The following is a 14,731-nucleotide window of genomic DNA, read 5'->3' as shown; positions in this document are numbered from 1 at the left end:
AGGCTAGCTTTAAACCTTCAGTCTACATGTCAAATCTCAACTTAATATGAACAGTTAATTACTTTCAAAAGGAAATCTTTTCTGTGAGTTGAAAAGGAATTGTTCACTATTTTTAAGTGAAGCAAATACATCAGTGGCATTCACTTACATCAAATATTCTTTAGGATTTCAGATAGTTTCTCAATTTACAGGGATCCAAAAGCAGTTGGAAGAGACAACACTAGCCAACTTCTCTGCCAATTATGACCTGAACAATTTCTTTCATCCTGTATTTTCTCTCTACATATCAAGACCTTAGCACAAGAAAGATATGGTAGAAAAAACTGACTTCTTTGTCGATCTAAGAACACATGTGCGCTCCCTCAACACCAACAAAACAGCAGGCCAACTACTGTCCCAAGAGCTACTGTCTGAGATGATGATGGGAATGTTAACAATAGCGGTTAACATTTTAAAAGCTCCTGTAACACCACAGGCACTGTGCAAGCTACTCTGTATGTAATCACTGACCCTATGAGAAAGACACTACTACATATCCATTTTACAAATAAACAACCTGAAACTGAAAATTAAGCAACTTGTCCCAGATCACATATCTGATACATAGCAGGAGCTAACATAGTGTGCAAGGTTTGTCCAATCTGAAAGCCTAGATACTAACTACTACGCTACAGAATCCTAAATTAAAACTGTGGTCATTTAAACTGTACTTTCTTCTTTTCTGAAGCTTTTAAGCTGTGCTTACAAATATTAAACTACCTAGTTATGATAATTCATAAACTATTTCCCAAATCCCTTCTAAATGTATCTGGCTATTCTTTAAAAGTCGAACCCACATTACAAAGAGTGAAGGAAATGTGATATTTCACATCCTAAAAAGAGCAATTTATAACAAACAAAAGAAGAATAAATAATCTTAAATTTCCTCTCTTGTTTTTAACTACCATCTTCCCTAAAGTATAAAAAACTTTGTTTTAATTCACTTGAAAATTTCCTGAATCAGATATCATCAGTGAAGAGGGAGGGATGGAGGGTCAGAGGCTGGCCCTACCCAATCACAATACCATGAATATTACAGTACAGACACATGATAAGAGTCTGGCCTGAGGCTGATGCTTTTTAAACAAAGATAGGTGAAGCTGACATGACAAACGGGGTAATGGGGTAATGGCGTATCTGAAACTGCCAAATCAGCTTATACTACATATTGTTCAAACAATGACTCCTCTCACATTTAGCCTACAGTAATGTGCTTAATCTTAATGACGTCAATTATCTCATGTGGGCACATGCAGAAATTTTTTTATTTACATAAAATCCATAACTAGATCTAGTGCATACTCTTAGCCTGGTGATCAAAGGGATGAATCAGAACAGAGAGTACAGAGAAAAACAGTAAGAACCTTGATACATAAGGATACTTTATGCCAGGTACTGTCATTCTTAATACTCAGTAAACAAACATCAGAAAAGGCCAGAACTTCAGGTTTAAAGTTTCCTTCCCAGAAATTTTTAGAAGATAATGATGTTAAAAATAATATAATAGCTAGCATTGAGTACTTAACGCTCTAAATATTTTTTAGGTATTAACTCATTTAATCCTCCCAACTACCTAATGAGATGGGTATTGTAATATCTGCATTTTGGAGATGAACCTGAAGCACAGAGTAACTTCTCCAAATCACAGGGCCAGCTAGTGGAACAGCCAGGACTCAAACTCAGACTCTTAGACTCTTTTAACCCAACATCATGTTTTGAGGTTTATCCCATTTAATATATTTACCTGAGCCAAAGAGCCAAAGTGGAAGGTTTAAAACAGGAAAAATAAATCCTGTACATAATAATTCTCTACCAATAGTATACTGAAATTTTTGTTTTTAAAATACCATTCTCTAAGTTCAGTTCTTTCTTTCTTTTTTTTTTTTTTTTGATAATGATAATGATGAGAAACAAAGAGAGATTAAAGAGAATAAACTAAAGGAATAGTAGAGTAGTGGCTAGCTCCACCAATATGAGATGAGTAGATTTTATACGGTAATAATGTAAGAACAATTGCAGCAATGCAACGAAATGTTAAAATCTGTCAAGAAAAATTACACTGATCTCCTTAACAGCAGGGGCTGCATATTATTCATCTTTGTACCCTTCATATCTAGCAGAATATAGCTGGCAGTGATTGGTATTAAAACAATACTTACCTGTGAAAGGTCTGGTATATCACCTCTGTCAATTCCAACTTGCTGTAAGAAGAAGCAGCATTGTATTTAATAGATAAAATTAAAACAGCGTGTTTTATAAGTAAAATTTAGAAAATGACATTTATGACTAGTACTGTGAGCAATATTTTAGAAAGAATTCTTTAAAATTAGAAGAATATTTAATCCCCACAGATATCATTCATTACTTCCAAGGACTCAGATGTTGACTGATGGCTCTAAAAGTTCTAACAGGAGGGGAACAAGAGTTGGAAATTCAACAAGTCTATTAAGTTACCATCTCCACATCTTCTAAGCACCTATATAAACTACCTTGTCACAATCTGAAAAATCCATCACTTCTATGACAAAAACATTACACCAAGAATGAGAAAGGCTGACCATGAACAAGTCCCCTGGGGCATAAGAAGAAGTTAAGGAACAAACCTAATGACAATGACTCTCCATATAGTATGCTTTCCCTGGCAATCACCACAGATAACAATTTTTAAAACCTATGTTCACTCAAGCAGGTCAGGTTTTATACAAATACCAAGTGATATTTAACTAGGATATAACTGTCCCCACAAAGCAATCTCCATACACTTTCATGATGTTCAGGTACTAGGTAATTTCTAGCAAAAAAGATAGGAGCCATTTCTATTTATTCCAACACCCAAATTTAAAAATTCTTTTCCCTCCCATGAATATATATTTCATTTCCTAATCATTCTCTCTTCCTTTTCTCAACCTCTCAAGGGCCAGTCCCAGAATGATACCAGTAGAAACTTTGATAAAATAATACATACTAAGATCTTAAGAGCTAATTACTAATTGATATATTTGTCCTCTTCAAACACATTTGAAAAGGTTACTTGCATCTTTTTTCTTTTTTAAGTATCATTTTAACTTTATTTATTTTTATTTATTTTGGTTGCGCTGTGTCTTCGTTGCTGCATGTGGGCTTTCTCTAGCTGCAGGCAGCGGGGGTTACCCTTCATTGTGGTGCGTGGGTTTCTCATTGCAGGGGCTTCTCTTGTTGCAGAGCATGGGCTCTAGGCACACAGGCTCAGTAGTTGTGGCTCCCGGGCTCTAGAGCGCAGGCTCGGTAGTTGTGGCGCATGGGCTTAGCTGCTCCACAGCATGTGGGATCTTCCCAGACCAGGGATCAACCCCGTGTCCTCTGCATTGGCAGGCATATTCTTAACCACTGCGTCACCAGGGAAGTCCCAGTTATTTGTGTCTTTACTCCAAGAACTAAGGTCTCATAATGAAACTGCTAGCCCAAAGACCGCCTCATGAAAGAACAAAAGAAGCCAAAGGAAAAAGCCAACAGACTAAAACTTTATTTAAAGAATTTACTAGAATCATAGCATAAACACTACCTTTTTCTGGTTTTAGTATGTGACTGACCCTAAAGAAATGGGGAAAAAAACAATGATTTATCCTTGAGAGAATCCAAAATAAATTCAGTACACTTCAAAAAATAGCTGATTAACACCACAAAGCTATTTTCTTCAAAGGTCTCATCGTCCTTTTCTATCCTATTCCATCTGCTACAGAATAAAACATCACTATGGTAATAGAGCTAGAATCACCAACTTGCTAGTTTCAGATTAACTACTTTGATATTATTAATCGGTTATACAGTCTATTCATCTTCTAGAATTATCCTGGCAAGACACCCCTGGTGGTAATGCATAGAGGGCAGAGAAAGGGAAAACAAACAAAAATACTTCAAGTGCTGCCTCTGTGCAAGCAAGATAATGCCCACAAGCATTACCACAACTACCTTCTGTGACAGTCTCAGAAAATTATTTTTAAACAGATTTGTAAAATTAGATTATCCTATAACCTACGTCCATGGTTTTCATAATCAATGACAAACAATAAATGCACTATATTCACTTCTGAAGGGAACAAAACATTTTGAACCATGTGGCTCCAGCTGCAACTCTCGCTGGAGAAAAGAGACTTGCACTAACATAGAATATTCTCTACCATGTTGAATAGAATCAATCTTCTACAATACATGGCCAATTCCAAACATAAAAGTCACTGCCACCTACCTGATTTTACAGAGAACTAAACAATTTAAAAATAGATTACCTTTCAGTATTCAATACGGAATTAAATATACAGGATTTTTTTTATTCAGTATTATATCATATTCATACCATAGCACAGAATTCAATATAGCATAGTGATATAATTGAATATATACCTTACTATACTTAATACACTTCTTTCACTTGGATATAGACTGATTTCTTTGAAATGCACACTTAAAGACCAAAAAAGCAACTTAAGAGATACAGTCATTTAAAGACAGTTTACCTCTGCAACTTTGAGAAACTCTGAGATTCTTGTCATCCTAGTCAGGAACTTCTTATAGATGTCAAGACCTTCTTTGCACTGGTTCTTTTTCATATCAAAATATTTTTCTGCCAAAAGTAGATGTAAATATACTTTTATTCACTTCAAAATATAACACTCAAAAAGGAAAAGGATTTAAAACAGCTCCAAAGAGATTATATTGATGTCTCAGAGAACACATTCACCCTACAGAAAAAATAGTGTTAAATAAGCTTAGATATTTAAAGCAAATTAGAGATGCTGTTATATTAAAAATTAAGAAATTATAACTTTACTCATATTACTAGTATGTTCTACAATATTTCTTCCCTCACAATTCCCTAAATATATACTTGCATGTTAATACAGATCACATTTGACTCCATTTAAAACAATGCTAATATCTATTTCCAAATAATCTTACTAATGCTAAAGAAAGATGGGGGCTTCCCTTGTGGCGCAGTGGTTAAGAATCTGCCTGCCAATGCAGGAAACATGGGTTCGATCCCTGGTCCGGGAAAATCCCACATGCCATGGAGCAACTAAGCCCGTGAGCCACAAGTACTGAAGCCCGCACTCTACAGAGTTCACGAGCCACAACTACTTAGCCCGTGTGCCACAACTACTGAAGCCCGTGCTCCTAGAGCCCATGCTCCTCAACAAGAGAAGCCACTGCAATGAGAAGCCTGCGCACCGCAACAAAGAGTAGCCCCCATTCACTGCAACTAGAGAAAGCCTGCACGCAGCAACAAACACCAAACTTAGCCAAAAATAAATAAATTAATTTTTTAAAAAAAGAAAGAAAGATGGCAACTTTTCCATGTCCAAATGTCACCTGGAAAGCTAATTTAACTTAATATATAAACAGCTGTAAAGAGCTTAATTTATACTAATCACAGAGTGGGAGACTATGCCTTCCAAAACTTTGTAGAAAAGAAAACTTTCCATTTTTCACTTGTTAAAATAAAAAACAAACCCTATTTCCCTATCTCCATAGATTAAAGCATCCCTGAATGAGTCTCTGTTAAGCCAGCCTATGAAAAACAAATTTAAATAAATTCTAAAAAAAAAAAGTACCGAAAAGGGAGAACAATTACAGTGGAATATTTGAAATCTGACACTTGATACTTTGGCACACTTTGCAGACTGTTAATTGTCTACTTCAACCAAATCCCATTAAAAAAATTAGCATCTCTAAGCAAAATTAACTGCATTCCATATATATTGAATACACAGTATTCAAGTGCTTTACTTTATACAGTAAAGCACATTCCTAAAATGCCTCAAAAGTAAAAAGCATCCTTAAAAATGCATGTTTAATTATTTTAAAATAATTAGCAATCTGAAAATTAAGTTTAGAAAAAAATACCAATTTTACGGTTAAAGTTCATTTTGGAGTAAATTGGGAGGAAATGATTTTCCTGAGACAGAAAATTCCAACTTAATTTTTATGAAGTTTTTGTATTTCTAAAAATAACAAAACTGATAGAAAAAACAGATATATCTAAAAAATACAAAATTCATCTAGCTGAACATTCTAGCTGTATAAGTATTTAATCACTTAGCATGTGTAGTCAGATATAAAATTCTTTTCTCCAAACTGTTACAATGAATGACTATATCTCAGTGGATTTTTAGGCAGCTTTAAGTAACAAATTAGACAATATTATTTACTATATGACACAAGATAAGAAATAAAATGTTATTAAACTATAGAAATATTTACCCAACAGGTTAATAATTCCTTCATTGTATGCTGCAAACAGTCTAATGGCATCTTTGAACAGGAGCATGAAGGCAGCATTTATTACCCCATTTGTAAGTTCATTACTATTAACCTGGAAAAAAAAAAAAAGAAAGATTAGCTAATGTTTTGTTCTAAAATGACAATTATTGCCTTCAAATTAAAATACAATGAATTCAAACATTTAGGTGTATGAGAGGAAGACATTTATCTCTAGCAATCAGAGTTATAGCCATATAGTGCAAAAATCTTGATCAGAGTTCAGTTATTTAAAAGCTACAAACACAAATCCTACAACATTCAATTTAGTTCAGAAATAAGTCATTGAGAACAAAAGTACCCTTTAACTCTTGAAATTCTTAGGCTACATCTCAAAAGTCTTTTAAGTTCATTTCAACATTAAATACTTCTAATTGCAAAATAAAGCCCATTTCTGGGTAGAAGTTCACGCTGAGTCATGAAGAATTTACTGAATATTTTTAAATCAAAATATATTTATTAAATGGCTACTACAATCACCAAGGCACTGAGTTAAGCTAGGCAGAATATATATTTTTTTAAAAATATAACTTTTCCCAATATTACAAACAAGCTCACCTTCAAAATGGTTATAAACATTTCTACCTCATACGGTTACTGGGAGAAATAAATGATATACTGAGTGTAAAGAGCCTGATGCATTACTTTACAAATAAATGATCAATATTTATTATTATTAGTGAATTATGCTTTAACAAAAAAAGCACTTATTTGTTTACCAAGAAATACGAGATATACCTTTAGTTTTATCTTAAAGAATCAAAAGGATAAACCAAATTTATCTTAAATTCCTTTTCAGATATCTAAGTACATGATAGTTACCTTGTTAGGTATAGAAAAGTACAAGCACAAAGCTGAATGGTAAGCAACCAACTGGTAAATATTTGCAGAATATCTGACAAGTTTGACTTCCATTATAGAGAGAATTCTATAAGACAATTCACAAAATAAAAAATACATATAGCTAACAACATGTGAAAAGAAGTTCAACTTCACTGACCAAGTAAATTAAAATAATCAAATTAAATTACTGAACTATCCTTTCTTGAGCACCAGACTAATAGGTATCAAGATGATCAAAACCAAGGTATTATTCTATACAGATAAGGATGAAGAAAAACAGGCACCTATTGACAAGTGACTGGCTCAACCCTTCTGGAGTGTTAAGTTGGCAATATTTAAAATTTAAATTCCTTAAAAATTTAAATTTCTTAAAAATTTAAATTTCTTAAAAATTTAAATGTTGGGACTTCCCTGGTGGCGCAGTGGTTAAGAATACACCTGCCAATGCAGGGGACACGGGTTTGATCCCTGGTCCGGGAAGATCCCACATGCCACAGAGCAACTAAGACCATGCGCCACAACTACTGAGCCTGCGTTCTACAGCCCACAAGCCACAACTACTGAACCCGGGCACCCCAACTACTGAACCTGTGAGCTGCAACTACTGAGGCCACACTCGACAACTACTGAAGCACGCACACCTAGAGACAGTGCTGCGCAACAAGAGAAGCCACCGCAATGAGAAGCCCGCGCACCATGACAAAAAGTAGCCCTGGCTCGCCCCAACTACAGAAAGCCCCCACGCAGCAATGAAGACCCAATGCAGCCAAAATAAATAAAAAATAAAGTTAGTATTCCTTTAAAACAAAAATTTAAATGTTTATGTCCTTGAACCACCAAATTCTTTTTCTAGGCATTAACCCTATAGAAACAGGTTTATAAATGTGTAGATACACTATTATCTAACACATACAGAGTATGTGGTGTCCCTCCCTCTTCTGTTTTATTTTCTCCACTTATTTTCTGAATTAAAAAACCAAAATACCCTAAATATTTATCAACAGGAGGATCAGATAAGTTGTTACACACAATGCAGTATAATAGACACTGAAAAGAATATGCAATTTTATAAAGGTACCCACAATAAATTAAGTGAAAAAAAAAATTCATGGTTGGACCCTTTCTCTATAAAAACCAAAATAAAGCTCAGTAGTTACATTAATCCCCTGTCATCTAGACTAGGGGCCAGCAAACTTTTTTGTAAAGGGCCTGATCGTGAGTATTTTAGACTAGCAGGCCATATGGTCTCTGTCACAACTACTCAACCCCGTTATTACATCAAAAAAAAGCAGCCACAGACAACATGTAACCAATGAGCCTGTTCTAAAAACACAATTGTGGACACTGAAAAATAAACTTCATATACTTTTCACCTGTTAAAATGTTATTTGCAACCATTTAAAACTGTTCTTGGGATTCCCTGGTGGCGCAGCGGTTTAGAGGCCGCCTGCCAATGCGGGGAACACGGGTTTGTGCCCCGGTCCGGGAGGATCCCACATGCCGTGGAGCGGCTGGGCCCGTGAGCCATGGCTGCTGAGCCTGCGCGTCCGGAGCCTGTGCTCCACAGCGGGAGAGGCCACAACAGCGAGAGGCCCACGTAATGCAAAAAAAAAAAAACAAAAAAAACCAAAACTGTTCTCAGTTCACAAGCCTATAAAAAAAATACTAGTTTGAGAACCTGTTCTAGTCTATAAAGCACTTTCAGGATTCATTTATTGAATGTTTACTGAACACTATCTATGTGCCACACACTACTGACAATGGGGACACAGCAGGGAAAAAGAAGAGCTGGTCCCTGCCCTCCAGAAGCTTAAAGACTACCAATTAATAGCATAACACTAAAGGAAAATCAATTTCAGCATAAAACTGTCACAGTTCCAATCACTAACTTGCACTTACAAGCTCTAAAATACAATGTCTTTAAGCTAGATGCACCAAAAAAGAAAAGACTTGTAAATGCTAACACCTAACATATTACAAACAAATGACAAAGCTGGCAACTTGGTTCAAGTAACAGTCATTAAAACAAAAGTCCAAGGGAACACAACGTCCTTGGGCAATAGCTATATAACATGTTGTTACAAGTATATTTGAACTTCCCTTTATTTCTCAATAACTGTCATGCTTTGAGTTCTACAATGCAGACAAAAAATGAAATATTAAGTTAGTTCATCATAAAGAAAATCTTTATACATTTTTAATAACTAAAAACCATTATCAAAAGAAAGATTTTCACATCCATCTCTTCATCTCTCCATCACTTTCTTTAGCTTGTATACCCTATAATTTGGGGGTTAGAGAAGCACCACCAAAGAAATCCGAATAAATCTAAAACAATTATAAAAACGGAAAGTAATCTGATTTGGGACCACATTTATAGAAAATACTTAGGCAAATAGGATATTAGTGTGAAAAAATTAGTCTATGATAACTTGAGAATAAAAACTCTGACCAATTAAAATGATATAATTTTTAAAATCTCAAATTATAAAAGCATTTATGCAATCAACTTACATTAAAATCAAGAAGGGCATCCATTTGATTTTGAATAATTGGTACAGTTTTTAGGAGTTTTTCTGTGTTCATTGTTCTCATAACTCCATCAGCCCTGTTTTAAAAACAAAAACGATTGAGTTTGTTATTAAATCTACATTTTGAACTCCCATCTGGTTCTCTATTTTAACAGATAACAAGGTGCTAAAAAACATCGCATGTTTTTAAGTCCTTATTGAACCTGAAACCTCAAGAATCAATAGAAATCATATAGAAAAAACAGAAACAGGAAACACCGTTATGTCCAATATCAAGGTGCTCATTTAAAATTAAAAAGAAGATATAAAGCATGAGACATAAAAATAAAAGCTTACGTCATATAGCCAAGTTTGTACTACACTTTTTACATGAGAAAATCATCTGATCCTCACACCACTCGTGTGTAAAGGGCAGTTTTACAGATTTTTTTTTTATTATAAATTTTAAAAAATCATTTTCCTCAAATCACTAAATAGGACACAATGGAGTCTGCAGTTGATCACAAGTCTTGGTGAGCACCACTTTATTTAAGGTACTTTATTTGTGACTCAAATCAAAATAAAATTATTTTATTATAAAATAAAGGACAATTTTACCAAGTCATTCTAATCTGGCCATTAAAATAAGTGATAATTAAGAGGAATGGTTTTTAATAAAATGTTGTTAAATATTTCCAAAAATATTTCTTTGACTATTTCTTTAGATATTTCTAAAAATAGAGAAATATCAGCAGTACCACATAAACTAGAATTTTACAAAACTGACACCAAAAACACTAGTTAAGAGGTACTGGGGTTAAGGCGCAGAACTAACACTAAGTGTTTATCATATATCAGGCTCCATATTAAGGGCTTGATGTATGTTTTTCAAATCCTCACAAAAATCCTGTGGACAGTCTTGTCCCATTTTATAGACAATGAAATTTTAGGTTCAGGGAGGTTATGACTATCTAAGTTCAGAAAACAAATTCATTTTAGGGTCAGTATGTAAACCCAGGTGTATGAGACTCCAAAACAGTGCTTTTCATAACCTTTTGGCAGAGGAACAAGACCCTTTCAAAAAATATATAGGTTTTCCCTAATTTACTAATGATCCATACTTATTAACAGCTGTTCTACCCTAAGCTACCCCTTCAACCACAACTCCAGATACCAGAAAAACAAGCTATGAAAAGCAAAAACAGTGCTTTGCAGGACAAAACAAGAGTTTAAAGAACAAACACTGGACTGCCTTACATAGGCAGCTACTGACCAGCTTTAGTCCAACAACTCTCCCACATAAGATGTGTTAACCCACGGACACCTATACTCTCTCAGGTATTAAACTACATTGACTAGAGTTTGGGATAAGGACACCACTCCCTCTTTCTAACCCTTTCTTTATTCTCATACACATCACATTCTCGTTTTATCAGTCACCGTTAGTCCCCTTTTAGTTCTTCCTCTCTCTCCTTGCTGAAGTAATTTTTGACCTCCCGGTCACTTCCCCTCCATCACAGAAGACTTGAATACTGGCTCAGTTTTTCTCAGTTAACTTCAACATCTTAACATGCACAACCAATCCAACATCTTGATCGCAAAATCCCTTAACCACAACCCCTATTCCTATAGTCAGATCCTGACCTTAACTGCCCATTCCCACAAGAAACAACATTATCCCTACTCCCACTCCTACTCCCTTACCCCCACCTTAAGAAAAAGACAAAATTTAGACACCTTATCCTGACAATAACCTTTTAACTTTCCAGCTGCCTTGGTCAAGTGTCCCATGGCAAAAACTATTTGACTTTATCATAAACTTCAATGCATGAACCCCACCACTACCCACACTGATCCCTTTTCATTTTTCCTTCTTTAATCTAGCTTATAATTCCACAGATCATTATTATAATCACTCCCTTGCTAATACCCTAACTCTCTTACACCTCTTATTCCCTTGCAGTCACCTGGCAAATTCACAATTCTGGGTGAACACACATTTATCTTCTCCATGCCTGTACACATACAGCTGAGTGCTACTAAAGAAAACTGAGTAAACTGGTAAAACTACAAATTCTTGATCATCTGGCTCAAATGGGGACTCAGCATTGCCAGCAGTCCTCTTAGCCTCTCTAGTGAATCCCTCCCCTGAGTACTTTCAAACCACCTTCTCCCACCTGTCCTTCTCCACCCCTCCCCCACACCCAACACACAAACTATCAGCTCATAATTCTCAAAATATTTCATTCAGAAATAGAAAATGACAACAAGAGATTGTCTGATTATCTTGCCACCAAAACTACATTTATCTGATCTGCTCCTATTACAATGGAGGAAGTCTATTTCTTTCTATCAAATGTAAATATCACTCACACAGGTCCTTTGGATCCCACTCTGCCACAATCTTTGGTTATCCTCTTTCTCTCTAACACAGCAGTGACCAATAGAGCTATGTGCAATGGTAGAAATGTTCTACACCTACACCATTCAGTATGTTAGCCACTCGCCACACATGGCTACTGAGCACCTGAAATGTGGTTGATGCAACTGAGGAAATGAATTTTAAATTTTATTTCAGGTTAATTTAAACAGCCACACGTGGCAAACAGCTACCATAATGGACAGTGCAGATCATTAATCTTTTACACTAGATCATTCCCATGAACATGCAAGCGAAGTCTACCACACTTCAAACACAAACACATACACACTTGCACTAACCCCATATTCCCATTCAGTTACCACTTCTATGGCATAGTCAAGCATACTTCTTAAAAGATTTGCCACTTCCTTGCTTTCCATTCATTATTCAATTCACTCCAGTATGAGATCCACTCTTGCCTCTCCATGTTGCCCCTCCAATGGGTACTTGTCTAATATTACCTGACTAGACTTCTCAGCATCATTCAAGTTTCCCTCTTTCTTGTAATACTCTGTCTTAGCATCCCCTATATCCCTCACTCCTTGTTTTCTTCCTACCTCACTATCACTTTTTTAGTCTCTTTCATTGACTCCTCATCCTCTACTCATTCTCTAAAATAAACGCTGTGTATCTCAAGATGTTTCTAGGCCCTCTCCTCTCATTCTGTATTTATTCCCTAGGATACTGTCATTCCCAAGGCAGAAATTACCAAACTGCCACTGATGTATTTATATTCCCAGACTAGAAATCTCAAAGTTCCTAGTTAGCATTGTTGAATTGCCTAATTGATACCTTAACTTATAAAAAATCACAGGCATCTAAAAACTAATATTTCAAAAACTAAATCCTTAATTTTTAACCACTATACCCTACCCTACACTGTTCCCAAAAACCTTCCCAGTAAAAGGTAACATCTCCCCAGTGACTTAGGCCAGAAACTATGGGGATGTTTTTTTATTCTTCCCTCTCTCACTAGCCTACACATAATTTCATCCCAGAGAACTTTAAATTTTTCAGTTAAGAAAAATCCTAAGTTATCACATGCTTACATCAGACTTCAAAAAACTCAACTGACAAACCCAAATACTTAAATATGATTCAGACCAAATGTATGACAATTCATACTCCATGTAGAACACAAGTTTTTATTACTTCTTAAATAGATTATAATTAAATTCAGATACCTGCTTCCCAAATATAAGAGCAATGAATTAAAGGATGATCATCCATATCCTTACTCACAGATAATACCTCTATTATTCTTTCTTTTGCTTGTTATGTAACAATGTCTTGTTACTTTGAACCGTACTAATTTAGAATTCAAGATAATTCAACATGGTAAGTTAACACTATCAAAAAATGAAATGTTAAACAAATAGAAAATGAAGGGACCAATCTTTTTTTTTTCTTTTCTTTTCTGGTACGCGGACCTCTCACTGTTGTGGCCTCTCCTATTGAGGAGCACAGTCTCCGGACGCGCAGGCCCAGTGGCCATGGCTCACGGGCCCAGCCGCTCCGCGGCATGTGGGATCCTCCAGGACCAGGGCACGAACCCGTGTCTCCTGCATCGGCAGGCGGACTGTCAACCACTGTGCCACCAAGGAAGCCCAGGACCAATCTTTAACACAACCAACTAAAAAGAAATATCTACAGGCAATTTATTGGATTCATTTTTCATAGAACCATTTAATGTACTATTTAGAAACACCTAGTCATCTTTTCAAAAACTATTACATATCTACTATGTTTAGATACTGTGGAAAGTCCTGAAGATATGAATCTGAGTAAGATTATATTGTCTTCATGGATAGACAATCTCATATAAAATCTAACAGAAATAAGGCTTCCTCAAAAAAATGATATTTGAGTGAATTCTTGAAGAATGACTAAGAATTTGCCAGAATAACGAATAAGGGGCTAGATAAAAGAAGTATATTTAAGTGAAAAGTCATTTAACCATACAAGGGTAATAATTCCTTTTGATTATGAATATCCTATATTTCTATTAAAAATTACAGTTAATCTCTACCTCAATTTCTAAATAACAAGATATATTCTAAATGAATTAAAGATTTAAATATAAAATACTGGATCCATAAAAATATCCAATGAAAACATAAATAGCTAGTTGATCACTTTGGGGTAGAAAACCCCGCTCCAAGTTTGCTTAAAAAACAACAGCCATAAAAATAAAGATAACAATTTTTATTAACACATAAGATTTTTTTTAAGTTTCAATACTGCTAAAATAAAACCAGGAGCAGTATTTGTAACCTGTGACAGTTTATTTTCCCAATAAAACCAAAAGCTTATTTGTTAGTTTGCCATATGCTATAAGCATTACATAAAATATATCATTTAATTCTCACAACAATCCTAATAGATAAATGCTATTAACACCACCATTTTACAGATGAAATAACTTGGAGCTTAAGTCAAGGCTTCCCAGTTGTGCCACAGCAGACTACTATGGTACAAATGGATTATATGTATGCCAACACATTAATGCCTAACCCTTCAGCCTCAAACAGTCTTCTCCATGTAACCCACTGTCCTGTACAAATAATGTAAGTTTGTGTGGCATGATGTGGAAATAGCAGCAAAATGATGGATATGTAAAAAA

General features: G+C 35.2%; 1 protein-coding gene across 28 annotated transcripts in view; it reads right to left on the bottom strand.

Moving 5' to 3' along the window:
* Window positions 1-14,731, bottom strand: part of PICALM (phosphatidylinositol binding clathrin assembly protein) — a 106,580-nt gene that overhangs the window by 42,344 nt on the left and 49,505 nt on the right. For all 28 annotated transcript variants that reach the window (XM_059068488.2, XM_059068491.2, XM_059068490.2 and 25 more), the window contains 4 exons: window positions 9,691-9,784; window positions 6,277-6,388; window positions 4,533-4,639; window positions 2,199-2,240 (listed from right to left, as the gene is read on the bottom strand). In XM_059068488.2, the coding sequence (XP_058924471.1) occupies window positions 2,199-2,240; window positions 4,533-4,639; window positions 6,277-6,388; window positions 9,691-9,784 (355 nt within the window). The remainder of the gene's footprint in view (window positions 1-2,198; window positions 2,241-4,532; window positions 4,640-6,276; window positions 6,389-9,690; window positions 9,785-14,731) is intronic.

The sequence above is a fragment of the Kogia breviceps genome, chromosome 7, assembly GCF_026419965.1.
Source record: "Kogia breviceps isolate mKogBre1 chromosome 7, mKogBre1 haplotype 1, whole genome shotgun sequence".
NCBI lineage: Eukaryota > Metazoa > Chordata > Mammalia > Artiodactyla > Physeteridae > Kogia > Kogia breviceps.
Note: the sequence above shows the minus strand (reverse complement) of the source record. Positions and strands in the feature narration are given on the sequence as shown.